This window comes from Ovis aries, chromosome 3 (assembly GCF_016772045.2).
Source record: "Ovis aries strain OAR_USU_Benz2616 breed Rambouillet chromosome 3, ARS-UI_Ramb_v3.0, whole genome shotgun sequence".
NCBI lineage: Eukaryota > Metazoa > Chordata > Mammalia > Artiodactyla > Bovidae > Ovis > Ovis aries.
The window spans coordinates 59,998,829-60,010,440 of NC_056056.1; the positions used below are offsets into that span (position 1 = coordinate 59,998,829).

An 11,612-nucleotide genomic window follows, 5' to 3' on the forward strand; every position below is an offset into this window, starting at 1 on the left:
AATGCACTCAGCTAAACATTATTTTTCATCTTCAAGACACAGATCAGCCAATATGGGACATTTGTTGTGATCTGAGTTAAGAAATACGTGTTCAGACTTCTCTGGGTGTCCAGTGGTTAAGAATGGGCCCGTTGATTCAGGGGACGCGAGTTCAATCCCTAGTCTGGGAAGACTGAACATGCCTCAGGCAACTTGGCCTGCGAGTCACAACTACTGAGCCCGTGTGCTGCAGCTACTGAAGCCCACGGTCCTAGAGCCTGTGCTCTGCAACAGGATAAGCCTTCACGATGAGAAACTGGAGAGCCACAACTAGAGAATAGCCCTGGCTCACCGCAGCTAAAGAAGGTCCAAGCGCAGCAACGAAGACCCAGCACAGCCAAAGTAAACCCATGTTTAAAAAAGAAATACATGTTTAATTTCTGTCCCCATTTCTGGCACAGAGCTCCTAAAACCCTCGAAATGTCCTAGGTGTTGAGAGCAATAAAGTTGTCTTTTGTTATGTTATGAGGTGACTTTTGCAGGTTGCTGGGAAACCAACCATTGGATTAGAGGGTTGGAACTTTCATCGCCACTAGCTTCTGACCTCCAGGGACAGGGGAGGGGCTGGAGGTTGAAACAATTGCTAACGGCCAATGATTCAATCAAACATGTCTATGTAGTGAAGCCTGCATAAAAACCCAAAAAGATGGGGTTTGGAGAACTTCTAGACTGGTGAACATATCAAAGATCTGGAGTTAGTGGCATCCTCAGAGAACCTGGAAGCTCCATGCTCTATCTCCATACCTTGCCACATACATCTCTCTCATCTAAGGCCCTGCTCTAAGCCTGGACAGTTAGAATTTTGAGAGGAGTGGGTTTAACTTTGTCATTCTTGTTTAGTTGCTAAGTCATGTCTGACTCTTTTGTGACTGTATGGACCCTAGCCCACCAGGCTCCTCTGTCCATGGGATTTTCCAGGCTGGAGTAGGTTGCCATTTCCTTCTCCAAGCGATCTTCCTGACCCAGGAATGGAATCCGAGTCTCCTGCATTGCACACAAATTCATTATTGCTGAGCCACCAAGAAAGCCCGGGTTTGACTTACTAGGTCTACATTTTGCCCAAACACTCGAGCTTTTAATTTCACCCCAGGTGATTCTGATGTTGCTTACAACTGAGTGAGATAGTCAGTGAGATACAAGTGAGATACAACTGCACAATATAGGTCAGTACTTAAGTCATTTCATAATGAGGCCTAGGTGCCAGGAGTGCTCCGCCTGGGGTGGGTCATGCACTGACGCCATGCCAGACGAGAACAGCCCAATGATGGAAGTGAGGAGGCTCACAAGGTGCTGTCTTGTTCTGGATAATTGTTGCTGATTTCTCACACCATGATTCATAATATCCCAACTCCAAGAAACAGAAACTGAAAGACCCCAAATCCAGGCTATCATGACTTCCAGTTCAAATAATCAATGTCAATGCCACCTCAGTAAGTCACCACCACACTGCGCGCCTCCCTTTCCTCACCCATAGAATGAAAAGGCTAGATGAGGTCATTAAGAAAAGCTATACAGTTCCTGGGGAGGGGGAGCAAAAAACTATTGCTATTCCTATTATTTTTAATTGAAGTAGAGTTGATTTACAATGTTTCAGGTATATAGGAAAGTGATTCACATACATACATATATATATTGTTTTTCAGAATTTTTTCCATTAAAATTATTGCAAAATATTGAATATAGTTTCCTGTGTATACAGTAGGTTCTTATTGATTATCTATTTTATATATAGGAGGGTGTATCTATTAACTCAAATTTCCAATTTACCGTTCTCTTTTTCCCTGTGGTAACCATAAGCTTGTTTTCTCTATGAGTCTTTTTCTGTTTTGTAAATAAGTTAATTTGTATCATTTTTTTAGATTTGACACGTAAGTGATATCACATCATCAGTTCAGCTCAGTTCAGTCACTCAGTCATGTCTGACTCTGCAACTCCATGGACTGCAGCATGCCAGGCTTCCCTGTCCATCACCAACTCCAGAAGCTTGCTCAAACTCCCATCCATCAAACTGGTGACGCCGTCCAACCATCTCCTCAAGTGTGAGAAATGCAAATTGATGATTCATTGACATGAAGCATTATTCATTACAACCCTTGGTCTCAGAGTCTTGGGGAGGCATCTTTAGTCCTCATGGCCAATTGTTAATGCTGGGGACAGTGTCTTGAAACCATTTTTGCCCTTCAGCAAAGATGGGGCCAGATGATGTAAGCCCCAAAGCAGCTTGACAGGAAAATATCCCACTCAAGTGTTTTCTCTGGACTTGTGATTTTGGTGGCAAAGTTCTTAATCCCCTCCCCCCACTGGAAGCCAGAAACCCCTCTTCCAGGGCATCAAGGTTTTCTGTAGTATCTAGTTGCTAAAGATCCAAAGGAAGCAAATGCTTCAATGAATGTTGGCCTGGAGCACGTGGTACTCAAGTGCAAGAGCCCTAGACACAGCAAGCACGTGAAAGTCAGATGTGCACCAGGAAATGAGCTGAAAATGAGAGTGCTGCTGCTCACAAGAACCTTCCCTGATTTCTTCCACTTGCCAGATTTCTTGCCAGATCGTGTGTGGTATTTCTCAAATGTGATGGGTAAGCCGGGGGTCCACGGAAGGCTGTTCTCTGGGTTCCACAAGATGAGAATACTGTGTTTTTCATTTTTGTTTGTTTTTTTTTTTGGTTTTGTTTTTTGTTTTTGGCCATGCTACTTGGCTTGTGGGACCTTAGTTCTCTGTCCAGGAACTGAACATGAGCCCAAGGCAATGAAAGCACCAAGTCTTAACCACTGGAGCTTAGAGAAATTCCCTATGTTTGCATTTTGAGAGTGAAAGTGTTAGTTGCTCAGTTGTGTCTGACTCTGCAACCCCATGGACTGTTTAGTCCACCAGGCTCCTCTGTCCATGGGATTTCCCAAGTAAGAATCCTGGAGTGGGTAGCCATTCCCTTCTCCAGGGGATCTTCTGGACCCAGGGATCGAACCCATGTCTCCTGCATTGCAGGCAGATTCTTTACCATTTGAGCCACTAGAGAAGCCCCATTTTTCATTCTGAGTATGTTCTAAATATGTTGTCAGAATCTCTTATGGGTGACCAGAATGACCACTTTACCCCTGAGCCCAGCCACAAGGCATCACCTTATTAGAGTTTTAAGCTCTTATACATGCCAGTTGACAAAGGTATCATAGTGCCCACATGAACAGAGATTCCACAGTACAGAAAGGAGATGAGGAAACTGCATCACCACACAGCCCCTGGTGGGACTGGCTATGCCATGGCACTCAGAATCATAATCATGTCACAAGGGAATGTGTCATCAGACCCCAACCGTCACATGTAACAATTGACAATGTAATGATGCAAATCAGCAGATGTAACAACATGTCCATTTATTAGCAGTGAGTGTAGTACTAAATATCCGATGAGTAATTCTTCTATTGATATTGCAGAACTAATTAGCTTTGTGTCCACATTAATGTTGACTTTTATAAAACTGCATGCTGAAAAAGTATTTCATTGAAGAAGAAAACTTTTAAGAATCAAGAGACACTGTGTTAAGTCAGTGCTTATTGACTGCTTACTAGCCTGCCTAGTAGAGTAAGTGGTGTGATTGTCCACTACTTTAATGAAAGTTTCATTTAAAAAAATTCATTACTGGTGTTATTGTGTGGACTGCATTTAAGCAAACATCGTTTTCTGCATTTGTAGTATCAGAGTCAGAATAAGAAATCTATGATATGCAGAACCAGATCTGAGCTACGTCTTTCTACAATTATACCCTAAATCAGTTGTTTCATTTCATCACAATGTAACATCTGAAGCATGGCTGGTGAAGAATTTAGGCTCTCCGTTCCCCCAAAAGACACCTTTTACTGCAGTTTTTAGAGGGAGTTAGTTAGATGGTAAGAGTTCCTAAAAAGAAAAGAAAGCAAGGCATGAGATTCTACAGAAAATAGTAAATAGTAGTGCCTTTTTACATGAAATATCCCCACCACCCAACCCTATCACCATTGATAAGGACCCTGCTTCCTTCAGCTAAGCCCCAGGCTGACCCACTGTGGTGTCCTCATTTAATTCCTCTTGCTAATTTCAGCTTGCTCCTTGTTTCCTATTTCATTTTATATCTGTTTTAGCTTTCTTATTATATAAACAACCTAGAGTTTATATTTGGCTTTCTGGTGAGTGCACGTGTGCTAAGTCACTTCAGTCATGTCTGACTCTTTGCGATACCATGAACTGTAGCCTGCCAGGTTCCTCTGTTCATGGGATTATCCAAGCAAGAATACTAGAGTGGGTTGCTATGCCTTCCTCCAGGGGATCTTCCCAACCCAGGGATCAAACCCATGTCTCCTGAGGCTCCTGCACTGCCGGTGGACTCTTTACCTCTGAGCCACAAGGGAAGCCCTGGCTTTATGGTAACACATTAGAATTAGACAAAAATAATTCAATTTCATTAAGAATTATTTTCTTTTACAAGACTCTAACCCTTAAAATGATGTATTAACCCTTGCAAAGTACTGGAAACATATAGAGATTATGGGAAATGTAATACCATCAGGAAACAAAGCATAATAGAAAGATCAGCTCCAAGCTAGTCCCAATATCTTGGGTAAGACTCATGAGCTCTGAGGCTTCTTCATAACCATACCCAGGAGAGAGTCCTACTGTTTTAGGGTCCTGATACGTTTGTACAGATGGCTTGAGGGATGGACCGTTGCAGCTGATAAGGAGAGCCACACACCACCCACCTCCTTTGCTTCTGAGCCCACATTCTATTTCTTGGTTTCCATAGAGTCATTGCTTCTTCTCCTTTTATAAAATAAGATGAGAATGGGGTCAAGCCCACCTCTAAGCATGGATAAAAATGACACAGAGATAATACAGACAAAGACATTGAGTGCTAGAAATGATAAGACCAAGTTGCCACCTCTAGGCTGAGTTCAAACCTTGAAATCTAATTGGAAGGCAGTATTGTACACGTTCCCCAGCTCAGAAGTGAGAAATATGGGCTGGTTTGTCTCGGAAGAGGCAATGAACCATCCAGGAAAGGCCACAGACTCAAATGTGGAGGTCCTGCCTGTCGTTTCATGGTAGAAAAGGAATGGCTTCACAGGCTCGGCGTGGTTGTACAGATCCAATATTTTCTGGTTCTGAAACGGGACAGAAAATGCCAGAAGGAGAAACAGAGGCTGTTTGAGTAGTTCAAGGTTGTTGTTGTTTAGTTGCTAAGTCATATCTGACTCTTTCGAGAACCCACAGACTGTAGACTGTCAGGCTCCTCTGTCCATGGGATTCTCCGGGCAAGAATACTTTCCTTCTCCAGGGAATCTTCCCAACCTAGGGCTTCAACCCTCATCTCTTGTATTGAGAGGCAGATTCTTTACCACTGAGCCACCTTGGAAGCCCTGCAGTTCAAGGTTCCTTGCACACAACCTATAAATGTTCCAACGTTTGAGCAACCCTATCCATCCATTAGAGCAAGCCTAGGAAAATACATTTCAAAGGAACAACGAAGTGGGCACACACAAAATCTCACCTTCCCAGCCTTCACGCTCAAATCCAGAGGTGGCATGGAAGTGACACAAGGCACAGGTTCACGAATAAGTGGCCACACTTGAATTACAAATTGGAACTTTCCTCACATTAGAGGAGAAGAAGACCCCCTCTCCCCCAAGGAAAAGGAAGGAGATGCAAATTTGCAGCAGGAAGCCAAGGTCCTCTCTCACCCAAGCTGCATCCATGAGAGACCCCCTCCTGTAAGAACCACTGCTCTGGCAAAGGACTAGCAGGGTGGGGTGTATAGTTTTCTAATTAGTTGTCAAACATATGAGAAAGGTCAAAGCCGTGAGAAAGGCACAAGAGGGTCTAAAATCTCAAAGGACTTGCACTCAAAGGAACAAAGGAATATAGAATAATCAGAAAAAAATCTTCCATATTGTATACAGAAAGATATTTGTAGGTGTATATATTTATATATTTACATATTGTTATTTTAGGTAAGATAAGTATTTCTAAGTAAATTACATTATATCCAAGATCTCCAAAGAGATAATAGAATGGCCCATAATTCAGCCACATCCTACCCTGAATAAGGGGACGATTTCTTTATTCAGTTAATAACTTCCATTTAATCTGTCCCACTCTGTGGACAGCCAAAACCCAAGAAGCCAACCTTGATACTGCTTTCTTTGACCTGTTAGCATTTAACTTAGTAGCAAGACCTGTAAACCCTAGTTCCAAAATCTTTGCTGAATTGAGCCGCTTCTCACACCCTCTCCCACACCTGTTCCATCCCCACCACCCATTCTCCCCAAAGCAGTTGAATGAACTGTAAACTGAAATAACTGAATAAATATGATCATGTTACCATCCAGCTTAAATGTCTTGAATGATGTTCTCATAATTAGCATATAATTTAAGGCCTTTAACAAAACCTGCAGGGTCTAAACCATCTAGCGCTTGCCTACAGAACAGAGCGTACTGTTCCGTCCTCATCTACTTCATCACACACCATAGTCACTCTGTCAGCAAATTCTATGGCCTCAATTTAAAGTATTTCAAGACCCTGACCATCATCCCTCTTCCTCCAGCAGACTCTCAGATTACACCTGGGTCACCCTGAAGCCTCCAAGGGGCATTTTGTCCTTGTCCTTCACACCCTGCTCTCGAGTAGCAGCCAAAATAATCCTTTCATGAAACTCTTCTATTCAAAACATTCTAATAATTTGGATTGAGTTAATTTTTAATTTTTTGTATATATTTTTAATTGAGTATAGTTGCTTTACAGTGTTGTGTTAGTCTCTGCTGCATAACAAAGTGAATCAGCCCTATGTGTACATATATCCCCTTCCTCTTGGACCTCTCTCCCAGCCCCACCCCCAACTGCACCCCTCTAGGTCATCATGGAGCACCCAACTGAGCTCCCTGTGCTGCACCAGCTGTCTATCCTACACATGCTGCCACTGCTAAGTCACTTCAGTCATGTCCAACTCTGTGCAACCCCATAGCCGGCAGCCCACCAGGCTCCCCCGTCCCTGGGATTCTCCAGGCGAGAACACTGGAGTGGGTTGCCATTTCCTTCTCCAATGCATGAAAGTGAAAAGTGAAAGGGAAGCCGCTCAGTCGTGTCCAACTCTCAGCGACCCCATGGACTGCAGCCCACCAGGCTCCTCTGTCCATGGGATTTTCCAGGCAAGAGTGCTGGAGTGGGATGCCATTGCCTTCTCCAATCTTACACATAGTAGTAGATAAATACAATGGAATATTACACAGCCATAAAAGGGAATGAAATTGGGTCTTTGTAGTGATGTGGATGAACCTAGAGTCTAGCATGTATGTTGAATGAATTAATTGATTGACAGGTTACAAAAGTGGGAAAGCTCTTTTACTATCTGCCTTTCTCTGAACTCTGCCTCCTCCCCAGCTCACTCCCGGTCCTTGAACTTGCCCTCACTGGACACTCTGTTGGCTCACACTTTTGCTTCCTTTCCTGTCCAATAAAATCTCACCTTTGCAATAACACCTGTTGTACTATTTACCATGAAGCCAGGCTCTAGCTCTTTCTGGCACCACCAGTCTCTTTACCAGTTCTATATCATTCTTTCCCAGACAACATGACCCCCTTTAACATGTCACAGGCTTACCCATGATTATGCTTCTTGTGGACCATTTCTTGTCTTCCACTAGAATGTAAACCCTAGGAAGGCAAGGCTCTTTGCCATTCTTTGCACTGATGATGTTCAAATGCCTACAACAGTGCTGGAGGCCAGTTAGAATGCACACATTTGCTGACTTGGATTGGATGGTGTTGAATTAAATTGAATGGCTGTAAACTGAAGTTTCAGAAACAAGTTGTTTTATAACAGGCAGTTAAAAATAAGGAAAACGTGGACTTCCCTGGTGGCTTATGGTAAAGAATCCTCCTGCCAAGGCAGGAGACAGAGTCTCAATCCCTAGTTCTGGGAAGATCCCACATGCCGAGGAACAGCTAAGCCATGCCACAACTACCAAGCTTGTGCCCTGGAGCCCAGAAGCCACAACTAATGAGCCCACGCACCATAGCTACTGAAGCCCACGTGCCTAGAGAGCCCGTGCTCTGCAACAAGAGAAGCCACCACAATGAGAAGCCCATCCGTCACAACTAGAAAAGAGCCTCCACTCACTGCAACTAGAGAAACCCCACACAGCAAAAAAAAAAAAAAAAAAAACCCAGCACAGCCAAAACTAAACAAATAAAAATTTGTTTGTTTAAAAAAAAAAAAAGCTTATTGCATGCACATGACTCTAAGTATTTCTTTTTTAATTATAAAATTAGATTTCCTGACAAATCAACTTCTGAGAAAAGAAGTTGGGTTTTTTCTAACATTATTTTTCTTTGTCACTTACCTTCAACTGCAATGTGGGCTTTCCACCAATGTCCTCACAATATAGACACATTTCTGGTTGCTTTATTCCCAAATAAATAGGAACCCCTTTGCCTTTCTCAAGAGACTCCGGATACTTGCACGGCATAATGGTGACAGTGACTGTCAGATAAGAGGGGTTATGGTGTCAGTGACCTTTTGCAATTACAATAGACCAAGATCTTACAGGCAAGGCTGGAAGAGACCTTAAGAGTATAATCCCTCTACCCTAGACCCACAGAGTGCTCAGCCTCATATTCATTCGTTCATCCATTCACCCAGTCACACCAAGCACCAGTCACTGCTCCAGGAAATGGGGCACAGGCAGAGGAGGCAGACCCCACCCTCGGGATTTTCACAACCTCTGCTCGAACACATGGAGGCGAGGAGCCCCAACCCCAAGCAACCCCTCTGATCCTTGGAAGGTTCTGTTCATTAGCGAGTTTTGCCTAACTGATGTTGAAATCGGCCTTCTGTGCAATCCACCCAATTAGTCCTCTTAGGACATAGGAAGGTGGGCAAACCAGCCACTCTTTTTCCTTAGGACAGGCCTTCAGATCACTGAAAGCAGCTCTCCTGCTCCCCCAAAAGCTACTCCACTCCCTCTGCTCTCTTTGCCATGGTCCAAGACACCTCTTCCTGGGCAGATGTGAAATTCTTTCCCCTCCAGGGGTTGTTGTTCAGTTGCTAGACTGTGTCTGACTCTTCGCAATCCCATGGACTGCAGCACACCAGGCTCCTCTGTCTTCCACTCTCTCCCAGAGTTTGCTCAATATCATATCCATCGAATTGGTGAAGCCATCCAACCATCTCATTCTCTGCTTCCCTCTTCTCCTTTTGCCTTAGTCCTTTCCAACAACAAGGTCTTTTCCAGTGACTTGGCTCTTCGCATCAGGTGGCCAAAGTATTGGACTTTCAGCTGCAACAACAGTCCTTTGATGAATACTCAGTGTTGATTTCCTTTATGGTTGACTGGTTTGATTTTGTTGTAGTTCAAGGGACTCTCAAGAGTCTTCTCCAGCACTACAGTTGAAAAGTATCATTTCTTCGGCACTCAGTCTTCTTTCTGGTCCAACTCTCATATCCATGTATGACTACTGGAAAAACCATAGCTTTGACTATACGGACCTTTGTCAGCCAAATGATGTCTCTGCTATAAAGCCACACTTTAATAAAAGGATGGTGCAAACATCCCAGCTGCACTGATGTGAGGCTGCTCCAAGGAGCAGCTACACAATGACCTGTCACTTACCTGGCCCCACATTGTTGCTCCGAGGAACTACCACGAGGGTCTGTCCCTGAAGGAGCCACACCTGCTGACTCAAGTCGGAGACTTCTACAGGTCTGGGACGATCCATTGCTGTGTAAATGGAAAAGAATAACTTTTAAAAAGCCCCAACATGATGAAGGCTGCTTTACCAGATGTTAGAAGAAAGATCATCTAATCCAAGTCTTTCAGGAAGGAAGGCTCAGTTGGTAAAGAATGTGCCTGATCATTAAAAAAAAAAAAAAAAAAAAAAAGAATCTGCCTGAAACCCAGGAAACCACCTGCAATGTAGGAGACCTGGGGAAGATCACCTGGAGAAGGAAATGGCAACCCCCTCCAGTATTCTTGCCTGGAGAATCCCACGGACAGAGGAACCTGGTGGGATACAGTCCCTGGGATTGCAAAGAATCAGAGATGACTTAGCGACTAAACCACCACCAGGAGAATGATCTAATCCAGGTCTTTCAGGAAGGATGGTTCAGGGTTTGCACATTAAAACTGGCAGCTCTCACATGACCCGTGAACCCAGCATTTCTTTCCACTGAAACTGTGGGCTCTGTTGAGGAAGAGAAAGGCCATAACTGGTCTAAGAAGGTAAACTCTCATCCCCATAAATACACATGTGTCAAGGCCCAGCTGCTTTCTTTGATGCTTTGGGTTTGGCCCAAGCCTGGGTCTGGACCCAGAGCAGTGAATAAGAAATGGTCCTCACCCTCACGTTCCAATGGGAGATGGATAGCCTTGGGTGGTAAGGACTGTACACAGGAAGGGGCAGAGGAGCCTGGGGTGTTCAGAAAAGACAGGCATGAATGTTCCTGGCCTCCAGACCCCATGCCAACATCACCTGATGTATAGACTTCTCCATCGTCTCCCAGAAAACATGCCATAGTGGGGAAGTCTCAGTGCCTGTGGGGGACAGTGATAGGAGATCTGAGCATTAGAAGACATTTCAAGAGCCTCCCAGGAAACTAGTTCCTAATGTCCTGATTCTGGGCAAGGAGCCAGGAAGCCTGGACTGATACCAAGATCTGAGGCACCTTCTGGGACAAAACCTCAAGGCAACCTTAAGGAGAGCATGTAAAGCAGAATTTTCCTCCTCCCAGGGATCCAGCTTGGGACCATATTCCCCCTAGAGGTTCCAAGATCAGGCATGACTTATGACCTCAAATAGCCCACAGCTCCCTGAAGTCTGGGTCACCTCCTCCCAGCAGCCCTCCCCAATCCCACTGGCAAATGCATCTGCCTAGGAACAGGGGAGGGACCCGAGTCAAGTAGATCTGCCAGGGTCCTAGCAGCCCCCCATTAAGAAGCACCTAGCCCAGCACAGCTCCACCCCTCCACTGAATCCTCAAACACCGAAAAGAGAGAAGGCTCTAGAGTCAAGGAACCTTCCAGCTCTCAGTTGGAAAGCACCTATACAGAAAGCACAGGGGACTGTATAGTAGCTCCAGCAGCTCCCGAGAGCAATGACGGGCTATGACAAAGCAGGAGACATTTATCTGGCATGTTAGGGAGTGCCAGCTACCTCAATGGGGCGTGACAATCTTCTGACATGAATGAAAGCAGGATCCTCCTTTCAGAAGATCCTGTGAGGCTCGGATGAAGAAATTACAGCATCAGCATGATATAACCTGTCTGTCTGGGCTCCCTGAGAAGAAAATACCAAGCCAAGCTCCTCCAGCAGGGTTAATGACAGACCCTGGGTGTCTCAGGAAGGGGAGATTGAGGGACTTCCCCAGAACACAATTCTCCTGCTGCTGTCACTCTGGACTGGACTTGCTGGCTCCAAGTGAAGGGAATCCATCACCTGGGGCCAGGAAGCTTGCCCTCTGCTGTCCTACTAAGGGAGCCCTATGACAGCATAATTAGCTGTGGGCCCACGAGGCACTAGTGGTAATGATCCTGCCTGCCAAAGCAGGAGACCA

General features: G+C 44.8%; 1 protein-coding gene across 6 annotated transcripts; it reads right to left on the minus strand.

The window, feature by feature from the left end:
• Positions 1-3,390: 3,390 nt before the first annotated feature.
• Positions 3,391-11,158, minus strand: IL36G (interleukin 36 gamma). Of its 6 annotated transcripts, XM_042246086.1 has the most exons (7): positions 11,001-11,158; positions 10,400-10,593; positions 9,673-9,780; positions 8,404-8,543; positions 4,965-5,168; positions 4,767-4,827; positions 3,391-3,930 (listed from the first exon to the last, which is right to left on the minus strand). In XM_042246086.1, the coding sequence occupies exons 2-6, from the start codon at positions 10,572-10,574 to the stop codon at positions 4,813-4,815; spliced, it is 642 nt and encodes a 213-aa protein (XP_042102020.1). In that variant the 5' UTR covers positions 10,575-10,593; positions 11,001-11,158; the 3' UTR covers positions 3,391-3,930; positions 4,767-4,812. The 6 variants fall into 6 exon arrangements, with proteins under 6 accessions (XP_042102020.1, XP_012025498.1, XP_042102019.1 ...); XM_012170108.4 differs by lacking the exon at positions 4,767-4,827 and having other exon boundaries at positions 10,532-10,593; positions 11,076-11,158; XM_042246085.1 differs by lacking the exon at positions 4,767-4,827 and having other exon boundaries at positions 11,076-11,158.
• Positions 11,159-11,612: the final 454 nt, after the last annotated feature.